The 27,866-nt window shown below is 30.9% G+C and overlaps 1 protein-coding gene across 1 annotated transcript in view; it reads right to left on the minus strand.

Annotated features, from left to right (window-relative positions):
- LOC113401182 (A disintegrin and metalloproteinase with thrombospondin motifs 1-like) overlaps positions 1-27,866 on the minus strand; it is a 59,323-nt gene that overhangs the window by 24,805 nt on the left and 6,652 nt on the right. The window contains exons 5-8 of the mRNA XM_026640994.2: positions 14,687-14,827; positions 13,686-13,805; positions 7,098-7,230; positions 203-369 (exon numbers count right to left, since the gene is read on the minus strand). Of these exons, the coding sequence (XP_026496779.2) occupies positions 203-369; positions 7,098-7,230; positions 13,686-13,805; positions 14,687-14,827 (561 nt within the window). The remainder of the gene's footprint in view (positions 1-202; positions 370-7,097; positions 7,231-13,685; positions 13,806-14,686; positions 14,828-27,866) is intronic.

A 27,866-nucleotide genomic window follows, 5' to 3' on the forward strand; every position in this document is an offset into this window, starting at 1 on the left:
TAATTGGAACTCGTATATGTATTTTGACACGAAGAATACTTTTATATTATTAATTTTGTCGTAAATCGTTTTTAGATGACGTTCTGATCACGGACAATTGGTATGCACACAGGCAGGACAGCATTTGTCATATTTTCCTAGTTTCTCAAATATGATTAAGCTCGAAAAGTAATTTTTAATTTTTAAAATTTTAATTATTTACCCTTTATAGCGACATCGTCGAATGCGAGTGCGCAGTCCGTACCCACAGTCAGCATTGCACTTGCTCCACGCGCCCCACTCTCCCCACTCGGGGGGTTTTTGTTCTTCATTCTTCTTGTTTTCTATACTATGGCCTGGCATAGGCTCACAAACCTGGTCGACGCACCACTAAGAGGAAAAATGAATACATTTGAATAAAACAAATTTTACTTGTTGTAAATATATGAAACAACTAGTTATTGCCAGCGGTCTCGCTCGCATTTTAGTCGTTGGTCGTCAGGCGTTAAACACAAAAAAGCCTATGCCCTTTCTAGAAATTCAAGTTTGCTTCTACCAAATATCATCAAATTCGGTTCAGTAGAGTGGCCGTGAAAGGGCAACAGAGAAACAGACAGCATTTATAATATTAGTATATATATTTGAAATTATGTAAAAGCAATAATAAATAAAACATCAGTTACAGTACTGAGACATTCTAAGGTCCACTTATATAATATATAATTCTCTGCGCAAAGCGTAACATAGTTTTTGTAGGGGTGCTAGAAAAAATGATCATAATTCATTTTTATGTCTCTATTATGTTCAGTAAAAGTAATGTATAGCTTATTCGAAAACTAATAAATTTTGTCATTGAATGGACGTAACTCGATATCGTTGGTCTTGATCTTGAATAAAATCTACAATATTCATTATGAAGTCGTAAAAGAATTGCCTATTTAAAGTTGGCGTAGTCGTAATATTAAAGTGGGTATTAGTTAAATGAAATAGTTGTTTTGTTTATATAAATATATATTAGCCAAGAATTATTTGTAGTGTATAATATAAGGAATATGTCAATCTAAGATTTTCTATCTGTTCTTTCAATTGGTTTAAAACGATTTAGTATTATTTTTTATCCTAAGAAGGTGGAAATGTATTTTGTAATTATATATGAATGGCAAAAAAACGTTTTGCACTTTTTTAAAAGTAATGTCGTCTGAAAGGTGAAAAGGTTTCGTCAATTTTGGTGTGCGTATTAACTTTCAAATTTGGAATTTGTAATGAAAACGCGAAAAGACTTTGAAGGTATGGTTTGAAGCCTGTTTGTTCATAAGTATACGTGTACACAAAGAGGTTAAACTTTTTTCCTACATTATGACATTTTGATCTGAAAAAAATGAAATTTGTGAAAATTCAGACGCGCTTGCTAGGGTTTGACCTTCAATCTTTGGTTAAGGTTCAGCTACTCTAACTGGGTGAGTTGACCCAGTTAGAGCCGCTGAACCTGAGGCTGAGGCTGAAAGCTGATGCTTTCGTACAAACTTGTTATTTTACTTATTACAAAGAAAGACGTATCCATGTTAATGAAGTTTCTAAGCTTTTTCTATTAAATATTATGATACCAAGTTTTACCTTAACATTAGAACTTCATGATGCAAACTATAAGACTATCGGGTAATACATTTAGAACGCCAATTAGATTTGAGCAGCGTAACACTGCATTAGTTTAGCATTCATTAAAATTATATCGTTAAAATTTCAATACAATATATTACATTAAATGCGTTAAAACTTCTAAAGCAACGTTTAATTTTATTTATATCACTCGAGTAAACGCTTCCAGGCATTAGAAAGTAGAAATGAAAAATTCTATTTCCTTTGTAAGTCACCGCAGCTATTTCATTTTGAAGCTATTAAAGTCAGACTTCACAAAATAAATTTTAAACATTATGTTTCGTTTTATTTATTCACGTTACCCTAAACTTTATAAGCCCTTTTGTTGGAAGATATTTCTTTGTAATGCCATAAGCAGGATCATTATCGCTGCTCGCTCAGCAAGAAAAAGAACAGGCTTACTTTAGTGTGGATTTCAAAGAATTTATTCATTTAAAATGTAGCTGTGATTTATTGAACGCTATTATCATTTTTGAATTTATTTCATTTCACGTGTAAAACATCATTTAAAATTAATCGTGTCTTGTATTTTGCTTATTGCTAAGTGAAATGAATAAAGATTCTATAGTGGAGACTGCGAATCAGCAAGCGTAGTGTAAGATACCCCGTGGCATGGTGGAGTGATTATGTATTGGAAGGTGGTTGGTAGAACATGGATGAGAAGAGCTGAAGATCGGCCTCAGTAACGCGCCATGGGGGAGGCCTATGTCCAGCAGTGGATTCATATAGGCTAATCATGATTATGATACTGAAGCAAAATGATTATTTAAAGTAATAGTCGATAATTGTTCCATAGCAGAAGAAAAGATTTAAAGCTTATTCAACTGTATTGCTTAGTGGAATATGCAGGTTAGTGGATATTCGTGTTGTACGAGATGAATTATGAACTCAAATTAAGCACGTGCAAATACAGTGGTGCTTACCTGAGTTTAAATCCGCAATCCTCATTTCAGATTAATCCGATTAACCACTGAGCCATCTCGGTCGACAAATATTTATAATAGAAATAATGTTCGATAGGTTGTTTATATTATTACTATTTATGTTATTTCTCACATATTTCTTTCATCTTTACAATACAATAATATCTGTTCTTGTCCTTATTTATGCGCGTAAAGAGATTTAAATACGTTTATTACGATTAACACGACAGCTGTGCGAGTAATAAATCTTTGTCTGTTTCAGACACTTCAACAATCGTCACAACTAATTTGCGCGGTTACAACAGTAAGCTTATGCACTTATAGCCGTGGGCTCGATCTGCGTTTGTAAGAAAATTTACATACGCTATATGGATATCTATGTTTGCTGTTATTTTATAATGAACCTTAACACAGGTTGTTCAAGATTGAAAATAGAGTGAAGCGATTATTTATTTACGACCTCCGTGGTCGAGTAGTGTGTACACCGGTTTTCATGGGTGCGCCACTCCGAGGTCCTGGGTTCGATTCCCGGCCGAGTCGATGTAGAAAAACTTCATTAGTTTTCTATGTTGTCTCTGGTCTGGGTGTTTGTGGTATCGTCGTTACTTCTGATTTCCATACCACAAGTGCTTCAGCTACTTACATTGGGATCAGATTCATGGATATGATAATATGTATAATATTTATTCATTTATTTATTCATTTATTATTCATTTATTATTCATTATTCATTTATTTAAAATATCTTGCTCATAAAATATACATTTTCAGAAAAGTAATCGTCAATATTAAAAATAGAAAATATATTAAAATTACATATTTAGACAAGTCAAATGTCCTTTGGCCTCTAGCCAGGAAATATTACTGAACAAAGACTGCCGTACCTAACGAATTTGAGGAATTAACAGGTCACCGTGACTGCACGAAAACCTTCAAATATTATGAGGATGTGCCAAAAACAACATAAAATATTTAACCGAGGCCGCTATGCAAATTAATTCTTCGTTTATAATCACTTAATTAAATATTAAATCATCAGTTGCGACTTTGTAACGTTCTTGATATTATCTGCCCTCGCGACGTTCTAGCGTTTGAATCAATGAAGAGCTTTAGAATAAAATTGAACGTACTTTTGTATTCACTGTGCTATCGGCTGGGAACATGTGTGAATTGGTAACGTATTCATAAAGGATTTTATTGCATTAATGCGCGCACACGAACGCTAAAAATCGTTGATGGAATCTCAAACAATATGCATATTCTGCGACGTTATCAACTTTTCGTGTGGGCAGCTCTTTTTATCTAGCTAAAGAGACATTCTGCTATTGTCTGTTTAGTTTGAAAATAATTTCATCCGATATTTCTTACAAAATAGAAATCAAAATCAATGTATTATTTATTGAAGTAGCTCTAAGAAGAAACTCAGTAGATACTTTTCTCCATAAATAATAAGTAAAGTACGCAGGTATAATTTATTCAAATAGAATTAAACTATTATCTATCCTAGATAAAAATTAACGAATTATTATCATAATTACGAGATTTATTATCGATATATCATTTTGTCGAGTAAAACGAAGGCGTATTTTTCAAATATTTTTTACATAAACTATAAAATTAGTTAAAAGGCAAAGTTAAAATGTTTTATAATTGTGGACTATTTTTATTCTAGGCTGGGAAATTTTAGTTTTAACCTAACTTAAGCCGCTAGTAGACAATGTGGACAAAATAAAATTAGAGTAGGTCATACAGTACACGCGTCCACGGCATAATAAAGTGCACCGAACACGTGACAAGCGTGAAAATATTGTCTAATTTAAATCTATTTTTGGTCTTTACAAATCTCTATGGTCTCTTTGGATTATTTGAGTATGTTTTTCGCATATAATACTCTACAGTATAAATAGCGAATAATTTAACGATGGTAGAGCTCATAGCTCAAAAGTCAGTCAAAATAGTAATTAAATTAACGACCTTATAACAAGATTTTAAAAGTTCCACTTTTGGGCAAAGGCGTTTTCACCACAGGATAATATTATGGAGCTTACTCCGCTACGCTGCTCCAGGCATAAAATAAACGTATGAAAAAAGATAAATATTTTCCATCCAATTTTTATTGTATACACATATACCAATGGTGATGACAATTACGCATCAACTAAGCCTCAAACATCGGTAAACTATTTTCGATAAATATTAACGAAATACTTTACTACAAATCATGACTAATTATTACCTCGTGAATGAAAATGGAAATATTTCATGAAACAGGCACATGCCATGCAGATCAACAATGTATCTATAATTACATTATCGCAAGAATTCAAAATAATTCAACAAAACAATGGGATGTTAACAGTTTAAATTGATAAACAGCAAAGGTTAAATAATAAACTTACAATTTTAGCCAAAATTTTCTGAGATATTTCTAAAGAGGTGTATATACACCTCCTTCTACAAACTTCTCCTTAAACAAACTTAAATATTGATCGATTTTTTTTGATGATTTAAACTTAATAGCCACATAATTCATAATCAATTGTTAAACATTTGTTGCATGTGGGAGAGGTACACGAATTTTTAAAAGTTTCAGAGTCCTCGTTTGATTGAATTTATAAGAATAGTATAGTTTTTAATGATAAAAAAAAAAGTCTTGAAAAAATGTTATCTATCATAAAGTCGATGTTTAAATAATCTATATTTATCAAAGAACGTTTCAATTTTATTTTTTGTAAAAATATATTTCGAAATGTATAATCAAATAAATTGAATTTCGTCAAAAAAATTGGACAAATTTCGAACACTCACAACGGATATTATTTTCACGAGTATTAACGTTTCATATGATATGAAGGTTTACGTGTTCATTGGGCCACATCGCTCAAAAGATCGAGTAATATAAATAATGCGACACACAAATGTTTATATAATAATTACATCTGTAAAAATTGTGCAATTGCTTTTAACCATTTGGGGGAAGGCTGCGTTCAAGCTTGACTGGGGAAGTAACACCCGCTCATCAGATAATCTACACCCAAACAGCAACACTTAGTATTGGTCTTGTTGTTTGAAGGTTGAGTGACCCAGTAACTACAATTACAAAGGAAATATCATGGGAATTATCGGTGTATGGAATGATTAATATTTCTTGCTGCGCCAATGTTAACGGGTGTTGATAAATGCTTACTGTCAGTGGCCTATTTGCATATCCATATATCTATTAACTGGCGACGGTGCATCCTGTCTACGTCAAAATTTACGAATTAATTATAAAAAAAAAAATTAAACGGATAAGAGAAAATTTATACCAAAAAAAATGCCTTACTTATAATCATCATATAACATCTGTTACAGCAGTTCGTTGCGGTGTAATATTTTTTACCTTAATATATTTGTTGACATATTATGATAATTTTAATGGCGAAAAACACCTATTAGAGTCTACTTTAGTTATTACATGGTCACCTTTACCTTTAGACATTCACAATGCTAAGGGCGTTCGGCGAGACTGCGACCTTTACACCTAAGATGTCACAAACGCATACACGTAATATCAATTGCGATAAACAATATCTCGGAATGTAGACACACAGACATTATCTATTAACAGGACCTATATCTTGAAAGATGAAAGATCGTATAATCTTCTTGATACCACACATACAATCTAAGTAACTATTAAAAACTATTAAATGTTGTCTCAAATAATTTAGAAAGAACATTATTCCATAATTTTATTTGGTTGGCTTGTGTTAAAATAAATGGCATTGTTTAAGTATTAGAGAAAAAGTGTAGTGTTTCATTTAATCGAAAAAGAATAATAGGAATTTGTTTGATCCCTTACTTGAGTTTCTATAGTTAGAGTTTTATGTTCAACAGTAAAAAATAAGATCTTTTACGACCTTTTTACTATTTCTTTCAGGATAGTGGGCTTAGTGTATAAATTGAGATGGCTTCTTGAATTGCTCATACATTTATGACTCCAATTTCGTCGTTTTATTTGTACAATAACGTAACACGTCTGACATACCTATTAGTTATTGCCTACTATATCTTGTAGCACGTGGGGTGAAGTGTCTGTAAAATTTACTGAGGTTTATGAATAAGCAATTAACTATTTTTAAAAAGTGTAGCTTCTCCAATGCGTTCATGAAAAAAGTAATGGATTTTAGACTACGATGCAGGATCAAACCTGAGCAAGAACATCTGATAAATATTTTTTGTGTAAAATTTCGGATGTGTAATATGTTTAATTACTAACAGTATTTAAAACGGGATATTTACCATGTTTTTTATTTTTATTTGGTGGAGCTCGATATTCCGACATTATCTACGAATATCTTGTTCACGAGACATTCGTAGTATGTTTAATATAATATAGCGTTAAAGAGACCTGCAATTCTCAGTACGTACATCTAGTTGATGTACCACAGCAAATGACCTTGATTCAAGCAAGCTATGTCTTTTCAAAAGAAGAGATGGCCATTGAGTATATTTTAAAACCAAATATGTACGTTAAGTATTTAAATTGGAACTTACTTGGTTATTACCACAAGGCGTTCCTTCCAAAGGCGGCGCACGCTTAGAACGGCACACGTGCGGCATGGAGCGATGCGCGCACCACAGCCGCGCACATGCCGACCTCACCTTCACCGACTTGCAGACCGAGAAACTGGCGGAACAAATTAATGACAGGATAAACATTTAGATTATATTAAACGCTGCGTATTAATCAGTTATTAAATCATATAGCATCGTTTTCGTTCCAATTCATTTTTACAATATTTATAGATTTATTTATATTGAATTATTAAAGTCAGTATCCAAATAAATTTAGGATTTTGAATATAACTAATCTTAGGTAGTACCTAGATAGTACCTACTATAATTGTTATATAATAATTATTCAAATTTTGGTTAATTCGAGTAATATTTGGACCTACAGAGCTGATTTGATTATAGAACTAGGGAAAAGTCGAACACTTAAAGGGCAGGACAACCCTCGAGTTTGGGCTTAATTGAATTGTTTTGATAAGTAAATTAACAATAAAATAAATCGTAGGTACTTTTTTAATTATTTTTTATAATTTAATTTAACTTTTTAAATATATTGTTTTTATTTAATAATATATATATTTTTTTTAATAATTAATTAACATATAACAATACATTTGAACGGTATTCATCTTGTACTATGTAAGTGTAGATTTCGACACAATTCGAACAATCTCTTAGTTGAGACAAAACGATAAGTCAAATAAAATTTCAGCGTAGCGGAGTGAGGCAGTAAATCAATAGTCTTATCCTTTGTTCTCAATAATTAGGAGCATGTTCAGCGTAAACGAGAAATTCCTGATACATATCATTTAACGATTGAGTCAGCTCAGTCAGAATTGAATGTAGTCACCTATATTATATTAGAGCGATAATATGTATTGAAATTATATTTACTTATAACCATTATTGGAAGATTTATTTATATAATTATTAACAAACTACTGCTTTATTTTTATTTAATTGGAAAAATGTTCTTCGGTATTTGATACATTATTTTACTGCGGAGCTGAAATACTTGGTGTATACATTTCGGTAACATATATCTAATTCATAATATCACAGTCACGTTCTATCTCATTTTATTTCTTGTAATTTCACGATTCACGTCACAATCTTTATTACTCACTGGAGATTCACATTCAGTTGTTTTTACAGAAGGTGATTGGGGATTTTATATGAAAGAACCTACAGGTGGTCGTTTTATTAGCATTGGTTTTTGTGTCACCTGTAAAGCCGTCAATTTATTGAAAGCAAGGCATTCAATAATTTAAAAACAGTTTTTTTTTTCAGATATTACTTTTGTGATATTATCCACGTTTTCTTGGATTCTCTTGTAAACTGTAAATTCTGCACAAAATATTCAAAGAATCAGGGTAAAATTTTATGTTTATGAGTGGCGACCTGACCATACATAAGAAAATAAATAAGTTACATGGCTATGTTACAATATGATGAAGATGAAATTAGAGTGAACCAATATTATAGCGTCGTATTGGAATTTTATCTTAAATTTGTTTCAAATCATTCAAATCTATTTCCTATATACAATCAATCAAAATATCGAATGTTCAAAGCAATAAATCAAGGTCTGAATTATCGCAGAAGGTCTGGTCTGTATCACCGATTCGTTAACTTTATAGTATCAGACGCGTTCGATCGACACTTGTATGTTGTCGTTGGAAACGTAAGACTCGTATACATACATATTAATATGTTGATCGAGAGACGAGATCTGTTTTGATTTAACACATTTTCAAGACGAGCTTCGATATGAGATTTTGTTTCTTAGTTTGTAATTAATTTTGTACGATTTATGTGTTTTATTTCCTCTGCATATACGGTTATAATGGCTTAGGCGGTAATATACGAATATAAAAAATGATTACTATATGCAAGGGGCATGGCAAATTTCATTCGGATCCGTTGTTCCGCTTGAGTGTCAAATATCTAAACTTTCGCATTTATAATCTTAGTAAGATTTATTTTTAATATAAAAAACATTACTATTAACTTTAATGCACAATTTACATTTAAAATTAATTAACAATGCATTTTTAATAATGTTTTTACATATGTAACGAATGTATTATTATTCTGTTATTAATATTGCTGAACGAAAAATAAGTGTATTGTATGCTAGTTAAATCATTATTAAATCATTAAATATTGGACAACATCACATACATTACTCTGATCCCAATGTAAGTAGCTGAAGCACTTATGTTATGGAAAATCAGAAGTAACGACGGTACCACAAACACCCAGACCCAAGACAACATAGAAAACTAATGAACTTTTTCTACATAGACTCGGCCGGGAATCGAACCCGGGACCTCGGAGTGGCGTACCCATGAAAACTGGTGTACACACTACTCGACCACGGATGTCGTCAAAGTAGTTTTAATTAAATTGTAAATATTTTTGCATTCGATATATTAAGAAAATAGTGATCCATTTTCTTAATAGGTTACCTTGAGAATGAGTACGCGTAGTATCAAGATGTTCGTTTGAGTAGTCAGGACGACAAACGTAACAATAAAATTGACTTTTGCATCTATAATATCAGTTAGGATAGTTCTTAAAAAGACCGTTTGGTTTAAGTATTATATAAGATAAGGCTGTGTAAGTTACAATTTTAAAACTTTAAGTTGTTATGGTCTGTAAATTAAAAATAAACCATATGAATCTCGTAAATAGACAAAAAAACTTGTTAGTTTTTAATAGTACTGCTTTTATAATTGATGCTATATCTTTACGGTGATTTTATCGCCTATAAAATGTCATTTAATATTAAAATTAATTCGATTTTTTTACGGGACCTTTTAGATTATAGTATATTTAATAAATGGAATATATTTGTTTTCTTTTTTACAAAATACGCCAATTCGAACTAGGTAAGTAAAACAATATTTACGAATATATACATAAATTGAAAAATAAAATATAATATTTAATTGTAAGGCTGTATTTCAATGAATTATAAGTAAGTAATAAAATAGCATGAAGGATCTCTTAATAATTCCAATCATCGTTGCAGTCAAGAATTTAATCATAAAACAAAGGTTGCTTGGCAAGTGGCGATCAGGAACTTAAAAGCTTTTGTGGCTTCGGTAACTAAAGCGATAATAAAGTTTCAGATTTATGTAGACAGCTTTTAGTTGAGAATAAATTTATTTAGAAATTACTTAATGCGTTTTACGACTAATCCGGCACGACTGAAAATTGTTAATTGAAAGAGTTTTTCGAATTTCACTAAAAAAAAAAATAACTAACATATTTTTTTCCTTAAATTTATATTGTCACCGAAAAATTTATCATTCCATTTCGCTATTGGTTCAACTATTTCTATTGAAATAGACTGCAGTAAATTATTGGATGGCAATTTCATTCGGATTTCAGGTAGTTGCTTTATTAGTAAAGCCTTGCTGATTGGCTCTGTGTAAACCGATTATTGGAAAAATCGTCAATAGCTGTCGATATTCCAACGTATGTAGACGTGTTGCTTCACGGATGTGCCTTTATTATTTTTTTACTGTTATTATTCAAAACCTCTATTGGATCGCTTTGGTTTTTGGTTTTAATTAAAAACTAAACTCTATTTTCGTCCTGTCTGTTCGCCTGTTATCGTCATTCAAATTATTCATGCTATTACATAAATAAGTATGTAAGTTAAACACATTATTGGAAGATAGTAACAAATGATTTTGTTACCGGTTCGATTCTGAGAACCTTCATTCCGACCCGGTAGTAGCTTTACATTTAATAGAATATTAAATGAATACATGATGAACAAAAGTTGATTGTTTGTTTGGGGAAGTAGATTGTTGATTTGGTTTTTATCTCTGTCATATTTAAGGACAAACAGTAAACAATATTATTCGCTACGTGTTTTTAACTTTTTTTTTTCAAATAAACATTGTATGCATTGTGATCTTAAACAAGTTAATACAGAACAAAATTTAAACTTGAGATAGTGGCAAAAATGCAAGCAAAATTTCTCCTATCAATCGTAATTCAGATTCTCTTGGCGAGGAATGAACCCTCTTGTCAACAGCGAAGGCAATAAAACATGGTGCTACACGATTAATAAAAGTATTTGTATTATTACTTAAGGTAATTATTTCAACTGGAAACAGAACAATGATATAATTCAGAATTATTATTTTCTCAAGATAATATATATGCTCAAGAAGGGAATAAGTTCTTAATATATCGGGTGTGCTCATTGTAGTAACGAGAAACAGATTGGAAATAATTTTCTTCGTAAAATCTCTCGTTGACTTCGGACGGGCCAGGTTACGACCTTGGCTTCATTAATAAAAGACGAAATCGATAAAGTCTGGTTTTAAATATGTTATGTGGTGAATGCATTTTTAAAGATTTAAACAGTGAATTTTGGTCAGCTCAAACTGTTAAATACGCATCTGAAAGCCCGGTGGATTGCTCTTGTGATATACTATTATTAAAAAAATTAAATTGTGCATAAAAAAACATTATTTAAATATTAATATTTTCAATAAAACGTATCACTGGCTTACACTTTTTTCAATACTCTTTGTATTAAATATTACAAATACTACAAAAATATTTACGAAATACTTCTATCTTAAATTCGCAGCATTCGATGTCGTTTATTGAAGCGTCTTAGTTTTACAAATATTTCTTAGAAAAGTATTATGTTGGATTATTCGATGGAATATAAGTCTTCATAAACTATATTCAGTTCATATTATTATTTATTTATTTATTTTATGTAATAGCTAGGAACGGGCAAGTAGGTCACCACCGCCCATAGACATTGGCACCGTGAGAAATAATAACCAATATTTATATTACACCAATGCGCCACCAACCTTGAAAGCTAAGATGTTATGTCCCTTGTGCCTGTAGTTACATTGGCTCACTCACCATTCAAACCGGAACACAACAATACTAAGTATTGCTGTTTGGTGGTAGGACATATGATGAGTGGATGGTGGCAAGTATTTTCGTATTTTTTGTTTTCAAGCATGTTGGTGTAACATTTTATTATTGGTTCAAATACGAACACAATTCTTAGCACTATATTTAGAACATATTTACTTTGAAATTTATTTAAATATAAAACATGTGAATTTCACGTCATCGGGAACTTAAATATAAATGTTTTTGATTCGTTTATTTCGCAAGCGAGCGAGTAAAGCATTTGTTTACGAAGGCGTCTTTTGTAAACGTGTCGTGTACTTTTTGTTTACTTACAACATCTAACCCAAGAACTTTGACATTTACTTCTTCTCTTTTCCTTTTACAAGTACTTATACATACATTAATAACACATGCAAAAGATTGTATACTATAAATAAATGCATAAGCAGTAATTAAACATCAAAGAGCCGAGATGGCGCACTGAATTAGAACATGTAGATTTTAACTGAATATTCCTAGCCCATAACCATAACCCTACGCTCTGATTTTCACGTTTATAATTTGTGTTCAATTTATCTCGTGGTAAAAAAACGTCTGAAGGAAACTTGCACGTTTAAGACGAAAATCGTACAGATTGCTGTCTGGAACTAGTATGTCACCACGATACGGGTTTTCGGATGTATTGAAATTAACGGCTTAAATTACCGACTACGAAAAAAGATATTGCTTTAGTTTTCATTGAAATTTGTGCGGAGATTTGGCTCTGTGAATTTTAAATTTGGCTATCCCACCCACTTGAACAAAAAATAATCTATCCAATTCACACAATTTTAAAATGTCTTAGTAACGTATAAAATGCCAGAACAGACATAAAATATTTCAGATAACGTCCTTACAGGGCACTTTTTTTAAATTAATCTCCTGATTGGTTTGTTTGAAAATTCGTAATTTCTGAAGTTAGAAACATGGGAATCGTATTTAATCTTATTTTTCTGAGTTAAAGACGTTGATAAAACTCCTTTGAAAATTTATCACCTTTATGTATGGATTTTTGTCGTTTTTGTAGCTTAGATATACAAAATCTGTTTAATACTAAAAGACAGCAGAAATTACTTGAACGTCAGCATAAACAATTTATTGAAATATTCCCTATCCATATCCCTTAATATAAAAGTCCCCATCGATAATAAAATAAATAACATCAAATTTATTGCAAAACCCAGGTGTGAAGTATGCAAGGTCAAACTTAACAAATTTGCGGTTTTGAATTTTTAACGAAACGTTTTATCTTAAAAATAGCTTAGTATAATGTAAATAATGCATTCTTACACTTTTTCCTCTAAGATTCACAATTATTGAGAGAAAAATGATTCTAAAATATTCTAGAGTTAAACTTATCATGTAACAAATTGATGGATTTTCACTCTAAAATTTATTTAATTTTCGGTGAGTGATGTCGCGTCTAACAGAGCAAATATGAACTTAATAATACGATTCTCGAAACATTTATTTTCAAATTACAACGAATCTGATTTATTAAAACTAAATCATTAATATCATTGTAAGTTTGTTTTTTTAATACCAGCTCAACGATTCTTCAATGTTCGCCTAAGCTGTTATCATTATGCCTAGGATGTATTATGTTACATCAATATATTATCTTACCCTTCACCGAACTCAGTGCGGCACTGCTCGTCCATAGTAAAAACATAGTTCGAGAGCTCCTTGGCGCCCCCTAGCTCAACGCCCTCATCCTGGCTGCGCTCGTGAAGACACCACCACTTCCTATTATACATTTTTAAATATATAATTTTAATTTGTGTTACTGTTATATTAAAGAGGTAGAGATTTTAATTATCGGTTATACAAAAGACGCAACTTTAGAAGTGAAATTAAAGATGATATAAGTAGATACTGAGTGGAATAGTGTTGTGTTATAAATATATATTCATTAATCAGGAGCTGTTTGTAGTGCATAATTTATAGCGGAGCTATTAGCAAATCACATGGAATATGCAAATCTAAGCTTATTTATCTCCACTCCTTCGATTGGTTACACTATATAATACTATATCATATGATTGGCTTTTGAGTGATCTCTTGTCGTGTTAATTTTAACAGTCGCTTGTATTTGTTAATGAGCAACAGACGACATTAGAAACAAAAGAAAAATAAGAATCGAATGTTAAAAGAGAAATCAAACGGAGTCTGCAGCCATATATACACGCGAGTAATTGGATAGCGGACGGACACCGAACGAACTAATTAAAAAAGTTTTTATTTCTAACGAACTTTATATAGATATAAATGATTTCAAAATGTCTAGCATTACACGAAAGATTTATTCGAGACGGCCCAGTGGTTAAGCGTGAACATTAATCGAATATTGCCTTTTTAAGTCCAGGCTAGTACAACTGATTTTTCATCTGGTTAATTTGAGTTTAAAATTTATTCTCATGCCGTGCGGTGTGGGATAACATCATAATGAAACCACGGATTAGAGTATGCCCATTTCGTTGAGCAGAGATAATTAGTCGCTAATTACAATTATAAAATAACTATATAAAGTTAAAGGTTTAATTGTTTTATGTTTTTCTTTGTGAATACTAAGTTTATTTATGTATAATTATATCAAGATTGTTAAAATATCTATACATATAACTTACTTCGATTTGTCATGGAATTGCTGCTTGGAACACGAAGACCAGGCATAGTTGTGTAGTGTAGCGAGAACTGTGGGTGCCATCACTGATCCGCGGATCTCGTCTGCATCACATTCCCCATCACCATCGTGGGTCAAACCCAGTCTGCGTAGAAAAAATATCTATTATGCATTTTAAATACTAAAAATATAAAATTCACAATATTGTATGCTTACTTATATATATATATCTATAAATAATTTATCTTGTAAAGTATAATATATACTAATATTATATTTGCGACAGTAACTCTGTCTGTTTGCTCTGAACGCTTAAAAGAAAAAGAAGGACGTGACGTTTTATCAATTTCGCGCGGGCAAAGCCGCAGGTTCATCAAGTACTTTATATTAATATACTTTGATATACAGGGTTATTGGTAATTCGACGTATTCCCGTTAGGAGGTGATAGGGGTGACTATTTGCGATAATTTTAACCCCCATATGCAAAAGTGAACCATTTTTGAGTTATCACGTTTTTTAGATTTTTTCAAAATAAGTCAAAATTGCAACTTCAAAAATTTATTAAAAAAAAAGTTTCAGTTAAAATCTACTTTTTTCTTCTGATTTATAAAAACGATTAAAAACTGGATATTTTTCAATATTTAAACAATAATTATCGTTCCAAATTTAAAAATACGAGACGGAAAACGATATTATTTCAATATTTCTTTTATTTTTTTCCCTCAAATATGCTTGAAAAACAAAAAAAATCATTATGAAACTTGTTCTGCAGATTATTTTAAAAACATAATCGTTTAATTAACTTTCCGAAAATGTATAAAAACTAGGAATTTATTTCAAAGCAACCGAAATAAAATGATCAGAAAGGACGCTGGTGGAAATTCGTATTCGAACATGACCGAATTCGTACTAAAGGTCTTCTTTAAAATTCCCACAAAATTGATTTAAAATAATAACCAATGTAAAAAAACTTACTTATTTACTTAACTTAATTACTTAATACAAATTTAAAATTAAATTTAGATTCATAAACAGTTCAGTAGCTAAGTTACAATTAAGATATTTTGTATTATCATTTTAATCCTGTCTTATCATTTTAATCCTGTGCACGTTATTTACGAAGAGGATGCTGAAAGAAGAGTTGCTTTCTGTAGATTCATGCTTAATGAGGATTTAGAAAAAGCATCTTTTTTTAAAAAATCCTCTGGACCGACAAATTCAAATTTAATCAAGATGGTATTACTAACTACCACAATGTATCCTTTCAATTTACGTGAGACTATTTAAAAATAAAAATAATTCGTTCTACGTATCTACCACGTTCCCAGATTAATTATGAATCAAATAATTAAGGCCATGAATCATTAGAAGCATGGACAGTGCCTTTTTGTACAAGTTCGGATGTGATGATTGAATGTTCTTGAGTCGGAGGCCAATTGCCGTCCTGCTATGAGTTGATAAAAACCATCAAAGAAACGCCGCACTCGGCCGAACTCGGTGTATTTATAACGAAGATAATTATGTTACTCTCAGAGTAATTATTACTAGACTAAACCCAGTTACTTTATCTGTTTGCTTTTAGTAGTTGTAGGAGTACTGATTGCGGTTAACGCATAAATATGTCTAAGATAAAATTCGTTAGTGGAACTATCGCCTTCTACACATAGACCATTGTTTATCTAGATAGAGTGCCTAAAAAAAAATGTAAAGGAACTAAAAAGAACGGGCCAACTTTATTATCTTGGTGTGCGTTACAGCAACGTTCGTATCGTATCTCGCCAAACGTATACGTGTAGTTAATAGCCAAACGTTGGCCACTATTTTTTCGATACGTTCTCATCTTTGACAGTCCATCTACGTCAAATCAAAGCTTCTACGTTATATTATAGGATATGATACGTATTTATTTCTAATTAGAAGATTTTTTTTTATAGGTCAGATATGATTATTTAATAAGGTGTCAGTGTTAATACTTTATTTATTGAACCAAAAGTTGGAAAAAGAATCTTTCAAATATTTTATAAATAGGCATTTAATTGTTATATGCAAGTGACAGCTGACAGGTTCATTTTTCATTCAGAGCATCGGAATAACGATTAATCTGGTAAATTGCTGCTAGCATTCTAGCCACCTTTCCGACGCGGTCACGATTTGTACAATATATTTTTTTATTTATATATTTTTAAATCATTAATGTATTTAAATTATTATGTAATTAAAAAAAGCCGAGATGGCCCAGTGGTTAGAACGCGTGCATCTTACCGATGATTTCGGGTTCAAACCCAGGCAGGCACCACTGAGTTTTCATGTGCTTAATTTGTGTTTAAATTAAGCACAACAAACACATTTCATCTCGTGCTCGGCGGTGAAGGAAAACATCGTGAGGAAACCTACATGTGTCTAATTTCAACGAAATTCTGCCACATGTGTATTCCACCAACCCGCATTGGAGCAGCGTGGTGGAATATGCTCCATACCTTCTCCTCAACGGGAGAGGAGGCCTTAGCCCAGCAGTGGGAAATTTACAGGCTGATTATGTATGTAATTAAATGTTACTTTTGTAAATTTGTCACAGCGGAGTAGCATAACTACCAATTGTCACAACAAATGTTACAGTTGAAACGACGCGTGATTAAGGTGTACCACCTATCACATAAAATCTATAGTGAGTATTTTGATACAATTTTCACTACCCTTTTTATAAAGGAACTAGTCGTGCCGACGATGGGTGTTACCATCGAAAAAAAAAAAACATTATGCTGTGAGTCAGCCAGTCAATCTAAAATTGTATGAAGTAGAAAATTAATTAATTATTAAGCAGAGCAAGTAAAGATTTTTACTTTCAGAGCAATATCTGTTGTTTATTTCTGTTAATAAATAACACGTTGCGTGACGAACGTCTCTTAGAAGTAACACGATATTTTACAGAAGCCTCATTTGTCACATATTGACCTCTGCGTGGCTTTCTTTGCCCATATAAAACTCTCTATCATAAATAAATTACAGATTCAGTATAAATTATTGCGCATGAACGCAAGCCCTCCGCTGTACATTCGTATCGTCGACCTCCTGAAAGACATCGAAACCGAATCACTGGTTCCGAATATTATATTTTTACAAATGAACAGTTTTTTTTTAAATTGTATCATTAATTTCGGATACTATACCCGCTACATACAAATAAATAATTTTCACCTCCTTTCCTGTTAAACGTTAAACGTGTCACGCAAAAACCACAATTACGATCGATATGGAACTTTCATATTATTTTAGTTCAAACCTTCCGGTCGGTCATGGTTCATTTTGTAAGTTATCATGATGCATATTTATTAAGAGAGAGAGAGATTTGTAAGTCATTAAAATGAATACAATAAAAAAAATTGCGGTAAAGACTAATTTAATTGTTGCACTTGTTGGTAGGGCTTTGTGCAAGCCCGTCATACCAGTACCACCCACTCATCAGACATTCTACCGCCAAACAGCAGTACTCAGTATTGTTGTGTTCCGTTTTGAAGGGTGAGTGAACCAGTGTAACTACAGGCACATGGGAATTAACATCTTAGTTCCCAAGGCACCAACCTTGCACATTGGTGATGTAAGGAATGGTTAATATTTCTTACAGCGCCTTTGTCTATGGGCGGTGGTGATCACTTACCATTAGATGACCTATTTGCTCGTCCGCCTACCGATATTATAAAAAAATACAAATAATGAATCCTTATCAAAATAAATTGAAATATTAATTTTATACGTAATATTCTTAGACTTCCATATTGAACCAGTGATTTAAAAAGAATACGAGATATTGAAATAAGTGCGTAAAAATAAGCGGGGCCTGTTGTGCGATATAAGCAAGCAAGCAAGCAGCAAGCACAGTAAGTATCGATGTGGCAGCTTTACGTTTAATTCAACACCGTAAAATGACGATCCAGAACTGCTTTTATGAGCCTACTTGAATGAATAATTCACATGTATCTTAAATATTATTAAGGTAACCGGTATAACGAAACCTTTTTGTAATTGCCAGACAGACGAAGCAGGATTAATTTCATAGTGCATTGTGGAGCATTCATACAAATTAATAGAGGAATGAATATTGAAAATTGATTGAATTTAAATCCTCTTACAGTATTCATCAATATAAATTACATTGAAATAAAATTGTTGAATATAATACATATTATCTCTATATCTATAAGATATTTTTTCTCGGAATATTGTGTATTATAAAGTCATTATTTTATTTGTGGAGTATTTACTTACTAATGAGGATGTTAAGTTATTAGTTATGTTTAACTTTTAATAAGAATATAGTGTATTGCTCTTAACGTTTTAGTTCTTTGAATTTTTAATAACGAACTTTAAACTCATAGCAGTAATTCTGTAAGAACTCACTTCGTATCTCACTAGTGAAATATTGATATAATTGAAAATCGACTTACGATTATACGTGATATCATTTTGATGCGCGTATTCTTTAATTGTCAAATACTCAGTATTGTTGAGTGAGTGACCTTGTGTAACTTTACGCACAAGGGATATAACACCTTGGTTCCCAAGGTTGGTGGTTCCAGTAGCAATGTAAGAACTGCTTGATATTTCTTGCAACGCCAATGTCTAAGGGTGGTGGTAACCACTTGCCATCGGGTGGCCCATTGGACCGTCCGCCTACGTACATCATAATAAAAAAAAAGAAAGGAATAAAAGTCGTAGAATTTATATTTGTTGGATTTAAGGTAGAATATATATAAATGGTATCAATTAACACAACTCTGTAACTATATTCTTGGAAAAGTGTATTACTGAGTTACCAGTACCGGTAGTTTAATATTTGATTCATATTTTTAATAGCAATTGAAATTAAAAAAAAATCCGATCCGATGATTTTTTCGATATTAAAATTTGCAACGAATGCTGAATCACCTTGAGTTGCGTCACTAATTTTAATTAATGAAAAAGTTTGATCAAATTTAATGATCAAGCAATTAAAATCAATTACTTTGAGAGCTTTTTACCGGTGATTTTAATAATTTTAATTGGATATTTGAATTCTCTTCCTCATACTAAATATATAGATAGATGTTGAAACAAGTATCGAACTATAAATAAGGTGCCTTCTCTTCGACATGTAACGACTATTACGAATTACAAAGTTATTAAACTAAATATATTTATTGTCTAGATCGAAGAAGGAACACATATGAACCAACCTTTCATTTTCAAATTCCTTCCGTTTTGCTAATAATTGCATTAATTAGTTATCTATTTTCCATTATATCTAGTACAAATTACTATTTGTATTTACTTTAATTTTACTTCCAACGATCCGTAGGAACTTCGTCGATATTCACAACGCATTTTTGACATTAATCCATACTGTAACATAACATAGACTAGTTGTCGTCCGCAACTTCACTTTCGGCGGCGTTTAAGGCTGACTGTTAGTTGTTAGTCATTAAAAAGTAGTATACCAAAGTTAAGAAAAAAAGAAGCAGAGAGACATAGTTACTCACGCGTTTATAATATTATTGTAGTATATATTAGTATAGATTATTCAAGACCTGGACCGAAGATATCGCCCCAATTCAATGTCAAAGTTGTTTATTTGCCTTGACTCCTCTAATTGGATTTGTCTGTGCATCAAGAAGCACTTGTTATTTACACGATGTAGGCATATGTAAATTATCTAATTATGTAAAAGAAAAACAGATCTGAATCTCTAAATGTAATCACAAGAACATATATTAACAATTTACATAAATAAATATATTTTTTTCCTGATTAAAAAGATATATTTCATAATAATTTATCAGATTCGTACTTTCTTTCTTTTGAAAAAGACATTGTTACAGCAAATTAATTAAAGGAAATTAATGAAGTTAATTACTCGTGTGTCGAACAAAATATATCCTGGATCCTGAACTTAAATAAATAGTTTCAGAAAAATAAACTCTTTGATGAACAACATAAAGTTCAGTTTAATTTGAGCGAATTCATAATTAAAACCTGACTTAAGCTATCGTGCACAGACTTTAGTTACATAAAAGCAATTTTTGAGTCAAGAATCAATAAGAGCTTCAGATTTTTTTAAATAAATTTACGTTATCCTTATTGTTTATATAACTTATAAAAAAAAACACGTACCTGTGAATGTAATATGAATATATATTGCTTATAGTATAAATAATATTGATATCATAAAAATAATATTCTTTAAGCCGAGGCGAGTCGCTAGTTTATAAATATAAAAAGACTAAGTTTAAAACAGTAGGCCTTGTTGGATCTCTCCCATATATATTTATACTTGCTCTATATGGTGCTTTATTAGGAGAAGTCATACATATAAGGATCGTGTCCATATAAAAATATTTGTTTTTATATCATCATTCCATATTAATCTACTTCTCGTAAACTATCTTGTATCATATAGAAACAAGTTATGTGAGAATAATGCTTACGTATGTAACACAATATTAGGGTTTCGTAGATTCGATTCGATTCGAAAAAATCAAATCCTTATATGACCGCTCTCGTATCTGTCTGTCTATCACAACCTATGATATCATCCACAAAGAAAGCAAAATCAAATCAAGATATTATATTGTAAGCAAGTACACTCAAAAAAGCACTTTTGAGTCATGTTAGAATGTTGAATTAAATATACCAATGGTTCGTAAAGTAGATTCTACCTAGATTAACCGGCAAGAAACTCAGTAGTTACTCTTTTCCACCATTTCATTCACATAGTATATCAGTATAATTAATATATATCATGCCTAGAAATCCATAAATATGAAGTTCACGCTTTTCTATCATTAATATAATCTTATACATTGATGTAATAGGTATCCTGTCTGAAAGTCAACGCACTAAGTGTACGATTTTTCATCATCTGTATAATCTTGTGCCTTATTTATTCACGTTTATATAACAAACGATTAAAATTTATGAATTGGCAAAGTTAAAAATATCTCTCACCGGTATTCATATACAGTTCGGTGAACGAGATATACATGTTTAGCGTAAATGAATAAAATATGATTATGGAGGTAGGTATGGAGGGGGAGGGACACATGGGTTAAATAAAAATAAATATTTTTCAGGGCCATCGAATGAAAAAGCAAGGTTTTTTTTTTTTATAACCTTCTCTTATACAATATGTTTACATAACAATTATTTACGTTGAGCATTAAAGATAGAAATAAAGAAATTTAAAATTAAAAATTCAGTTTTGAAATATACTTTATTTAGGTGTTATAAGTTCTTGCGTTTTGGCGTAAGATTGCCAGGTATAAACTTCAAGTGAATGTTTAGGATGCACCAACTTTCCACTAATATCACGTATGTTGCGCTGCACTTGCTTTATTATAGTAATATATTTTATGAGCAGTTGCTTTTTGTTTTATTACTACAGAAAATTATTAACGGACAAAGGCCTAAATATTATTTTAAATTGTTGTTTTTAAATATAACCTAAAATGTTGACGTAGTTGTAGAAAATTATGTCGGTTTGAGCTCTTTTATGAAAATACGGAATCAAAACCGATACCAAAAAACATTGTCGAAAGTATTATATATTTTATAAAGTATATATATTATATACGTACTATAATTGACAGTAATTACAATACGGGCGAAAATTTGTATCTATTTTTAATCGCGAATGTTTATATCTCATTGCTTAAAAAAACATCTTAATAAATTTAATAATTTAATTTTTGTTAAATTTCTATTTTACGGGTACGAAGTATTTTTTTTATATATCACTATCAGGTACGAGTTTGCTTATTTTGTCTAAAAAACTAGTCATAATTAATCTACATGTTTAAACAAATAAACTTCTTTACGCTTCCTAAAACTCTGTTATCTGTATCTTGCAAAAGTATATTCAGTATTTAGGTCAACGTGATAAGCTTTTCGTAACAATGGTAACTCAACTAAAAATCAACCATATTAAGAGTATAATATCTATGACGGTCTTTATAGGGCTGTATACCAAAACGGCTCTATGATACCCATATGGTTACTGTAATAATAATTTTGTTAGATCTACATATATGAATATGCTGAAATATAACTTAATGATATACTTATCTATATATCAAGGTCATTTATGTGGTATTGTTGTGCATTGTTAGACGATGTTATGATTAACTTAATATTGTAAAGGCTATTTAAAAAATAAAACTCATATTCTCTTTTAGAAACGCTCACTTGCATAAAATATAACACTTATATAAAGTTAATTGAACAGTAAATTATACTTTTACAAAATAAATAAAAATCAAATTCAATAAGAATTTAGGAAACTGTCTCAACTAACAGCAAACTAAACACAAAAAAAATACGTTTAAAGAAATATACAAGGGCATCAAATACGCGTATAATAAATAGTGTACTTTAAATATATATTACAATTTATAACCCAGTTTATATTTTTACAACTTTGAAAAATGTTACGATTATATTTTTTAAGCTAACTTACAATTTTTTATCGATATTAGTTCTATAAGATTGATCTCGATTAGTTATTCGTGATTGGTCATCTTTTGGGACGTATGTCCAAGGGCCCATGTGCATGTTATGGAATTTGCTATACTGAGGTAATTATACAACAAGGCTTTGCATGTTGTATAGAAAACTAATCTATATCCGAATCATATCATCCGAATTAAGGTTAATATTATCAACTTCATTATCCCCAAAATATTCTCTGTCATAATTCATTTGACATTCGAAAGAAGGTACAGAATTGTTTAACTAATCACATCTAAAGCAAAATTTATAAATAAGGCCGTAAATTTATTTTCTTACCGTAATTAAATTATACACCAAAAAAAAAAAATCGCATGGATTTCTTAAGTCACACAGTACGTGTCAAGGCTGTAAGTTAGCAATTTGCTATCAGTAATTTAATTAAATAGAATTCAATAACTCCTAAATTTCCTTGCTCGTATTAATTCCTACATTATACTTATTTAATTATTATTTATAATGTTGAAAGAGATGTGTTTTTGGGTTGTAAAAGTCCAGGTTCTAATGCTCGTAGTTACTTAGTTGATAACCTAAATATTTAAATACCTAGGAATCGCGGGAGCGCTTCAGAGAGTATGATCTGAAATGAACCACACAAAGGGTAATGTATCGCAATGCTCCCTTGATGTACTTTGTACCTTGTTAATTCATTCGAATCCGAAATAAGTTTTAATGGGGCATCATGAGACAGCTGCAATGAGAATTATAAAATAACACTCAACGCCATTTCGTTCGCGTGGAATTAATTTTTATATGTAAATAAATAATTGAAGTTTTAATAAGATAACGATTTCATTATGAAATTGAAATAAAAGATAAATTAAAAAAATGTTTTTTGATTTCGTAATATTTATTAAATAAATATATCTTTTTTTAATTTGCCATAAAGTGATAACATATACCTACATCGAGACATAAGTAAGTATAAATGGATATTTGACACATATCATTCGTTTGTAACTAAAACTGTTATTATTACTATGACATACGATATGTATTATAAAACAAAGCCATCCCCCACCCGCTGCGTCTATCTATTTATCTGCATGTGATAAACTCATAGCTAAGTCAAAACTTAGCTTAGGGAGAGGAGGCTTTAGCCCAGCAGTGGGAAATTTAAAGGCTGTTAATGTTTGACAATTGATGAAGGTGTTGGAAAATTGACTGCGAGCTTTACTGGTTTGTGCCTCATAAACCAATAGAGTTTCATATGTGTATGACATACATATAATGTTTTATGTACATCCTTATTCTATTGGTGCGAAACCGGGACGGGTAACTTGTTATTTATTTTTCACAAAATACACTTAATCATGAATCATAATTATAATTTCTTGGTAGTCAATACATCATAAATAAATAATTGCTACATTAAATCATTAAATTTTATTAATTCAATAAAACGTAAAACGGATCACAGAAATCAAAGGAAAAACTTTTATGTTAAATGTTTTTTTAGAAAATTGTAGATACAGAAAACCCGAAACAATTTACAGCTTTACGGTTTTGTTAAACACGTACATTTTATCGGCAGATACGAGTTTTACGGTCAATTAAAAATTCTCCGACCACGATATTGCTCGTAAAAATAAGAGGTACCTACATTTTTAATTGCAAAAAAAGTTTAAGTAAAGTTACTTAGACACGCTGTCGAAATATAGAAACAAAACGTTTTCATGTTACAAGTAGCCTTATATTATAGTGCTCTATGTATTTATATATTTATAATTTTATTTTCTGTAGGTTTGCTCATAATCAGAAATCCCTTTTCTTGATCTTGTTATTAGTATTTGATGTGAAACGTCTATGGCCGCGCCTTGGGGGATGAAACCGACTCGTGCGTTATGATGGCAAACGGCATGACGCTCTCTTATTCCATCGTGCCCCTTTTCCGCTAACCCCTTGTCCTCTTATGCGTGTGTGTGTGCCCGTATCATATATACAGACCTCGTTGCTATACAAATGTTATCATAGTATATTTTTATTTTATCAATGTAACTGTTTCTATTCATTATACTCTATATTTATTTATTGTTTGTTTTTATAATTTTAGCTTCTTTCAATAAGCGTCAATTGCGATGTTTCACTCTGCCGAGCGACCCGTGACAGACACGTCTTTCAATATTATATTGACAGTACTCTATACCATCACACTATTAAGAGTTTCGAGAGAGGAATACAATATAATTAGGTATATTTTCAATTCAAAAAACAATACATGAATATTACAGAATACTATGTTGAGTGTTATTTCCAGTTTTATTAGTTTATTTTATTTCACATAACAAAGATAGCTCTTTACGAGAATGTATGATATATTTTTTTTAATTTTTAATATCTTTAATTAAAATATGTTATTTAAAAATATCTTCTATAACTGATCTAATTTCTAAATGAAAAAAGTGATTCGTTATTAATAAGATGTGGTGAAAACTTATATAGATTTATTAAAAGACAGTTAGATAATCCATCGAAGTATGGCAATGGCATATAAATAACTGAAAACGAGAAAACAGACATTGAAAATATGTTACAATTTGCTTAACAGCTTTTTTACGTGATGTTGCACGTAAAAAAGATGCGGGAAATAGCATCGGTTACGTAGGAATTAAATTCAAAGTATATTCATAGCGCGCGTGTCATCATGCCCAATCAATCGAATTAAAATAGACGAGATATTTGCATATACTCAGCGGTGAAACGGGTCACGGTAAGCTCACTTAAATTTGTTTAATTATATTGAATTAGTTTATTTTAAAATAAAAATTGTTTAACAAAATTTAAAAGAAATATATTATCATTCATTGGGGAGATAATATCAGTATGTGTTGGTGTACTTTTGTTCTTTACTATTTTAATTCAAACAGAGGGCAATTCGCTACGCCTAAAAATACGATAAAAGCAGGACCAACAGTTTTACGTGCCTTTTTATTGAGGCACGGGGCTATAAATCTACCATCTATCTATATAGGCCAATATCGAGAACTTCTTGAGAGGAAAACCTGTTAACTTTTATTAAAATTAAAAAAATAAGACATAATATAGCATGCCAATCAGTCGCCATTGCTATTCGTTATAAAAACATTTTAGATTAAAAAAAAATGTATATTATAAATCCATCATAAATCCTTTAAATGGATTAATATCATATACACTTTTAAATTGAATAACCTATTAAATTTATTAGTAAAGTAACTTTATTGATGTTCGTATTATATTATATACCACTACAGGCACAGCAGTCGGCTGACGTTGCCTACAATGTATTATGGATGTAAATTCAGATTGTAGTAGTTTTTACAGTTACAGAACACAAAAAACTTCTCCTCATTTATTAATATAGACGTATAATGTATTAGTTATTATTGATACTATTACATAACTCTGAACAGTTTGTTTATTTGAACGCGCAAATACTAAGATTTACCAGACCGAATTGAAATTATTATTTGATTAGATAGCCCGTTTATTTAGAATAATTATTCACTAAATAACATCACGATACGATCCACGGCGAGGAAGAGAGGTGACGTTTAAGTACACGGAGCAAATAGTAGTATCACACGATCCTATTTCGAATTTCATAAGTATTTGAAAACAAATTGTAAAGATATTCGTAGTATATTTATTATTGTATATTCCTTATACCTTAGGGCTCATGACACTACAATAAAAACCTTTCCTTTTTAAGAACATCGGTTGATTTATCATGCTTATTTATAGTATTTATATAAATTTAAGAACTTTACATTTTTATGTAAGCTATTTAACTTGACCCTGTAATTCATTTTTGCTTCAACATTAGAAAATTCATCAAGCTAAAAGGAGTAAGAGTATGTCCAACTGAGACAAAACGTAAAATTCTTAAAAATAACATTAGAATCTCTTTTGTGATAAAAAAAAGGAGAAATGAACTAATACCTTCAAAGAATTCTAACTGACCCAAATGGAAGTGGAATTAAAATTTCATTTATTGAACGTTCTTTAGGTTTATTAATGGAGTTCTCTACATTAGTAATGGTTCATTAAAGCGGTATCTTAATTGATGTTGTGTGTCTTATAATTCGCTGTTCTGTTGGTCTAGTAGCTAGTTCAAACGGCGGCTCTCGGGATCCTTGGTTTAAGCCTGTACTCACTACTTTAAGTATTATACATAAATTACTTTTAATAGATTATATATTGATAGATTTGTTTGTTAAAAATATATATGCCAATTCCTTATGATGGCGTCTAAATTAACAGTCTGCAAATACGCATAAATGGAGTAAAGCCTCTTTTCATTATGAGGAGAAAGTTTAGAGCTTATACCACCATGCCGCATGATTCAGATTTTCATCAGATACACGCACACTTTCTCACGATGTTGTGACCGAGCCCAAGGTGAGTTATACACAATCATGAAAACTCAACATTGTTTGGATTTTACCACGCAATCTCTAAAATACTCTACCAGTGGGTCATCTCGATTCTACCTTAAATTAAAGCGTATATATTATGAAATAATTAATATAAATATTACAATACCTTTTGATGCTGACTGTACAAGGCTATTTTGATATTGTGAATGTGATACACGTTAACTTTCCGCGACCTAATTTACGACAGACAAGACGTCGTTAGTCTTAGTTACACAATATATGAACTAATT

Source organism: Vanessa tameamea, chromosome 7 (assembly GCF_037043105.1).
Source record: "Vanessa tameamea isolate UH-Manoa-2023 chromosome 7, ilVanTame1 primary haplotype, whole genome shotgun sequence".
NCBI classification, from domain to species: Eukaryota; Metazoa; Arthropoda; class Insecta; order Lepidoptera; family Nymphalidae; genus Vanessa; species Vanessa tameamea.